Source organism: Oncorhynchus tshawytscha, unplaced genomic scaffold (assembly GCF_018296145.1).
Source record: "Oncorhynchus tshawytscha isolate Ot180627B unplaced genomic scaffold, Otsh_v2.0 Un_scaffold_17_pilon_pilon, whole genome shotgun sequence".
Taxonomy (NCBI): domain Eukaryota; kingdom Metazoa; phylum Chordata; class Actinopteri; order Salmoniformes; family Salmonidae; genus Oncorhynchus; species Oncorhynchus tshawytscha.
The window spans coordinates 503,957-510,000 of NW_024609830.1; the positions used below are offsets into that span (position 1 = coordinate 503,957).

General features: G+C 38.5%; 1 protein-coding gene and 3 non-coding genes across 4 annotated transcripts in view; 1 reads left to right on the forward strand and 3 right to left on the reverse strand.

Annotated features, from left to right (window-relative positions):
* Nucleotides 1–20: 20 nt before the first annotated feature.
* On the reverse strand, nucleotides 21–93 carry trnat-ugu. Its single transcript has one exon. It is a non-coding gene; the product is annotated as a tRNA-Thr (tRNA).
* A 2,183-nt stretch (nucleotides 94–2,276) lies between these two features.
* trnat-ugu lies at nucleotides 2,277–2,349 on the reverse strand. The gene has a single exon. It is a non-coding gene; the product is annotated as a tRNA-Thr (tRNA).
* Nucleotides 2,350–3,238: 889 nt separating this feature from the next.
* Nucleotides 3,239–3,311, reverse strand: trnat-agu. Its single transcript has one exon. It is a non-coding gene; the product is annotated as a tRNA-Thr (tRNA).
* A 2,485-nt stretch (nucleotides 3,312–5,796) lies between these two features.
* Nucleotides 5,797–6,044, forward strand: part of LOC112236805 (protein FAM171A1) — a 53,866-nt gene continuing 53,618 nt past the window's right edge. Inside the window, 1 exon segment of the mRNA XM_042319283.1 lies at nucleotides 5,797–6,044. This exon segment is cut by the window's right edge and continues 89 nt beyond it. Coding sequence (XP_042175217.1) covers nucleotides 6,022–6,044 — 23 coding nt within the window. The 5' untranslated portion in view covers nucleotides 5,797–6,021.

Sequence of the window (6,044 nt, forward strand, 5' to 3'; positions counted from 1 at the left end):
TGAGGGTAGTGTCAAAATTAAGGCCCCAGTGAGAATTGAACTCACGACCCCTGGTTTACAAGACCAGTGCTCTAACCCCTGAGCTATGGAGCCATACAGCTATGTATGAATAATTGGAACGCTATAAAGAACACACCCGTCATACAGTTAAAAAAAAAGAGACACACCTAAGTAACCAAACATGCAGGTTTCCCAGTCTGGCTCCTACAGTAAAAGCAGATTCCTTGACATCCTTTGTTATACATTTAATGACAAACTCTCCCAGGTCTATGTGACCCACAGGCAGGTCTGGTCTAGTGGTCATCATTCTTCAGAATTCTCCTTTAATTGTCTCCTCTCCTCCTTTCATTGTCTCCTCTCCTTCATGACCATCTATTTTGTTATTTTTAGGGGTAGATCAGCTTTAATACTGCAGATAGATTGTGTGTCCTTTCAATGTAACTGTCTGCATCATTTCCAATCCCCCATACATTTTTTTACAAACATTCCATTGCATTATTTTCCCTTAACCCTACCACCCCTCCCTAATTGGAGTAAATTAATGAACATCAATACTTAGACTTCTACTTCTAGCTTATACATAGTATAAACATATTAGGGACACAGTATATTTTACATTAGTCATATTTTCATATTTTTAATTTTAGTCCCACCCTTCAGCTACCCTCAACCCCTCCCACCAATCTCTGAAAACCATCCAACTTTATAATGGTACACTTATCATAGTTCAGTTGTATTCCAGAGAGGTTCGAGAAATGATCTAGATTGTCTATGAGGCTGTGCAGCGATCCAAATGGTGGTTTTAAAAGAAAGCATGAGTCCTCAGCATACAATGACACCTTTGTTTTTAAGCCCCGGATTTCTATCCCCTTGATTTTATTGTTGGATCTGATTTTAATAGCTAACATTTCGATGGCCATAATAAATAGATATGTCGACAGTGGACAACCTTGTTTCACTCCTCTTGACAGTAATACCCTCTTCCGACAACATCCGGTGAAATTGGAGAGCGCCAAATTCAAATGACAAAGTCATAATATTAAACATTCGTGAAGATAGAAGTGTGTCATATCATTTAAAAGCTTAACTGCTTGTTAATCCAAATACATTGCCAGATTTCAAAAAGGCTTTACCGCGGAAGCATACCATGTGATTATCTGAGGACAGCGCACCACATCAAAATATTTTTTCAACCAGCACAGGCTTCACAGAATCGCAAATAGCGATGAAATAAATCACTTACCTTTGAAGATCTTCCTCTGTTTGCAATCCCAAGGGTCCCAGCTACACAATGAATGTTCGTTTTGTTTGATAAAGTCCTTCTTTATATCCAAAAAGTTAGTTTAGTTGGCGCCATTGATTTCAGTAATCCACTCCTTCAACATGCATACAAAGGAATCCAAAAAGCTACCGGTAAACTTTGTTCATACAAGTCAAACAATGTTCTATTCAATCCTCAGTTACCCTAATTTGTAAATAAAGGATAATACTCCAGACAGAAAGAACGGTGTTCAATAGGAAAGGAAAATAACGAAGAGCGCACCCTCATTCATGGGCGCCAAAAGCCTACTTTTCCTGTTGAGCTCCCTTGGGAAAAACTACTATTAGTTGTTCGTATTTCAACAAACAAGCCTGAAACCCTGTTTAAAGACTGTTGACATCTAGTGGAATCCATAGGTACAGCAATCTGGGAGGAATTTTTATATACAGACCCATAGACTTGCATTGGAAAGGCTTCTTAGCGCCAAAAAATAAAACGATTTCTGGATGGATTTTCCTTGGGTTTTCGACTGCCATATGAATTCTGTTATACTCACAAACATTATTTTAACCGTTTAGAAAATTCAAAGTGTTTTCCATCAAATTCTACCAATTATATGCATTTACTAGCTTCTGGGCCTGAATAACAGTCAGTTTACTTTGGGCACATCAGTCAGGCAGAAATTCAGAATACTGCCCCTATCCTTAAGAAGTTTTAATACTTTCTCAGAAGTAGCCATTATTTACTATACTGAACAAAAATATATATGCAACACGCAACAATTGAAATGTTTTTACTGAGTTACAGTTAATATAAGGAAAAGTTCAAGTTAATGTTGTTATTCTTTCAACATGCATCACTGGACTACATGACCTCTGCTACTCCTGTCTCTAGTTTCAGCACTTTTTAAATCATGATGGGCAGCCCAGGACAGAATCGGCAAATGGTAACTCCCACCCTTTGCAGCAATGTGCAAAGTTTCAGATGAATGTCACTGAGGGTAGTGTCAAAATTAAGGCCCCAGTGAGAATTGAACTCACGACCCCTGGTTTACAAGACCAGTGCTCTAACCCCTGAGCTATGGAGCCATACAGCTATGTATGAATAATTGGAACGCTATAAAGAACACACCCGTCATACAGTTAAAAAAAGAGACACACCTAAGTAACCAAACATGCAGGTTTCCCAGTCTGGCTCCTACAGTAAAAGCAGATTCCTTGACATCCTTTGTTATACATTTAATGACAAACTCTCCCAGGTCTATGTGACCCACAGGCAGGTCTGGTCTAGTGGTCATCATTCTTCAGAATTCTCCTTTAATTGTCTCCTCTCCTCCTTTCATTGTCTCCTCTCCTTCATGACCATCTATTTTGTTATTTTTAGGGGTAGATCAGCTTTAATACTGCAGATAGATTGTGTGTCCTTTCAATGTAACTGTCTGCATCATTTCCAATCCCCCATACATTTTTTTACAAACATTCCATTGCATTATTTTCCCTTAACCCTACCACCCCTCCCCTAATTGGAGTAAATTAATGAACATCAATACTTAGACTTCTACTTCTAGCTTATACATAGTATAAACATATTAGGGACACAGTATATTTTACATTAGTCATATTTTCATATTTTTAATTTTAGTCCCACCCTTCAGCTACCCTCAACCCCTCCCACCAATCTCTGAAAACCATCCAACTTTATAATGGTACACTTATCATAGTTCAGTTGTATTCCAGAGAGGTTCGAGAAATGATCTAGATTGTCTATGAGGCTGCGTGAGTCTTCAGCATACAATGACACCTTTGTTTTTAAGCCCCGGATTTCTATCCCCTTGATTTTATTGTTTGATCTGATTTTAATAGCTAGTTTCAGCACTTTTTAAATCATGATGGGCAGCCCAGGACAGAATAGGTAAATGGTAACTCCCACCCTTTGCAACACTGTTTAAAGTTTCAGATGAGGGTAGTGTCAAAATCAAGGCCCCAGTGAGAATTGAACTCACGACCCCTGGTTTACTAGACCAGTGCTCTAACCACTGAGCTATGGAGCCATACAGGTATACATGAAGATACAAATGTCTCATATAATTTAAAAGCTCAACTTCTTGTTAATGCACATGCGTTGCCAGATTTCAAATAGGGTTTACGGAGGAAGCATACCATGTGATTATGTGAGGACAGCGCACCACATCAAAATATTTTTTTCAGAAGAACAGGTTTCACAGAATCTCAAATAGCAATGAAATAAATCACTTACCTTTGAAGATCTTCCTCTGTTTGCAATCCCAAGGGTCCCAGCTACACAATGAATGTTCATTTTGTTTGATAAAGTCCTTCTTTATATCCAAAAAAGTTAATTTAGTTGGCGCCATTGATTTCAGTAATCCACTCCTTCAACATGCATACAAAGGAATCCCAAAAGCTACCGGTAAACTTTGTTCATACAAGTCAAACAATGTTCTATTCAACCCTCAGGTACCCTAATTTGTAAATAAAGGATAATACTCCAGACAGAAAGAACGGTGTTCAATAGGAAACTGTTGACATCTAGTGGAATCCATAGGTACAGCAATCTGGGAGGAATTTTTATATACAGACCCATAGACTTGCATTGGAAAGGCTTCTTAGCGCCAAAAAATAAAACTATTTCTGGATGGATTTTCCTTGGGTTTTCACCTGCCATATGAATTCTGTTATACTCACAGACATTATTTTAACCATTTAGAAACTTCAAAGTGTTTTCCATGAAATCCTTCAAATTATATGCATTTACTAGCTTCTGGGCCTGAATAACAGTCAGTTTACTTTGGGCACGTCAGTCAGGCAGAAATTCAGAATACTGCCCCCTATCCTTAAGAAGTTTTAATACTTTCTCAGAAGTAGCCATTATTTACTATACTGAACCAAAAATATACGCAACACGCGACAATTGAAAAGTTATTGCTGAGTTACAGTTAATATAAGGAAAAGTTCAAGTTAATGTTGTTATTCTTTCAACATGCATCACTGGACTACATGACCTCTGCTACTCCTGTCTCTAGTTTCAGCACTTTTTAAATCATGATGGGCAGCCCAGGAGACAATCGTATCCTTTTTGGCAATGTCTCTTACAGTAGTAGCACCGCAGATAATTCTTTTTGCAGGAGATATTGTCAGTTTGTTGTCACATTTAGATGTTTCTGCTGTATAGAGCGAGACAAATGTTAACTCCCACCCTGTGCAGCACTGTGTAAAGATTCAGATGAATGTCACAGAGGGTAGAGTCAAAATCAAGACCCCTGGTCATATAGTCACATATTTATTTTTAGTCCCACCCTTCAGCTACCCTCAACCCCTCCCACCAATCTCTGAAACCATCCCGTTTACTTTTTGTTAGCTGTATGTGTGAAATAAGTCCACCAGTGGTATTTGTGATATCATTAACAATTATTATACAATTGGTAAACATTTTTTTAAATCAATTAGTGTGTTTGAGTTTAGCCATAATTGTTTTTATTTTAGACTGGTTGAAATCTGTCCTTTGGTGTGATGAGTCCAAATTTGAGATTTTTGTTCCAACCGCCGTGTCTTTGTGAGATGCAGAATAGGTGAACGGATTATCTCTGCATGTGTGGTTCAAACTGTGAATCATGGACCAAGAAGGAGGGTGATGGAGTGCTGCATTAGATGACCTGGACTCTTCAATTGCCCAACCTGAATCCAATTGAGATGGTTTGGGATCAGTTGTACCACAGAGTGAAGGAAAAGCAGACAACAAGTGTTCAGCATATGTGGGAACTCCTTCAAGACTGTTGTAAAAGCCTTCCAGGTGAAGCTAATTGAGAGAATGCCAAGAGTGTGCAAAGCTGTCATCAAGGTAAAGGGTGGCTACTTTAAAGAATCTCAAATATAACATATATTTAGTTTTGTTTAAGACTTTTTTGGTTACTACATGATTACTACATATGTGTTATTTCATAGTTGTCTTCACTATTATTCCACATTGTACAAATTAGTAACAATAAAGAAAAACCCTTGAATGAGTAGGTGTGTCCATACTTTTACTGGTATTGTATTACTTATGTTTTGTTGTAGTTAATGCCATTGTGTGAAGAAAAAGGCAATTTTGCACACTGTGGACACTAGTGTTGAGTGTCCACAGTGTGAACCTCAACCTGAAACCGAAAACCTCAACCTCAACCTGAAACCGAACCGACTTCAAAAAGCAGTAATTGCTCAGTGCTATTGGACACTGTAGTTTTTAGTAGCAAGTAGGTAGCTAGCAAAAAAGGTATACATCTCTGGTTAAATGGCGTTTTTCATCAGTATTGTTTCAGATCAAAAATGTTTGGGCGAGTTATTATGGTTAATTAAAAACAAATACAGACTATCTTCATAAAGCAGTCAACTCTTCAACATGTTACACTTGCGGTGGTCAGACAACCACTTCAGTGAGTCGCCTGGAGATGGCGGTCAAACCCCACAAATGATTCTGCTAGGCGCCTGTTGGGGCAGCGTCTGGTGTCGGAATAGTTAACGTGGGGCCGCCCTGGCTTCAGTGACTTTCTTTCTTTTTTAAGAAAAAAAAGAACCGACCGAGCAGCAGGAGGGGTGGGATGCAGAACTGAACAGGACATACTGAAGGGGAAAATAGAGGGAACGCTAATGCTACAAAATATGGAGTCTTGCCCGATGTACATGTGTGTGTTTTACAATACATTGATGTAGCCTGCCAATATTTTATATTTATTTGAACTATTTTTTGTGTGTGTGACATCTGCAATGACGAGGGTCGGGGTTTTGAG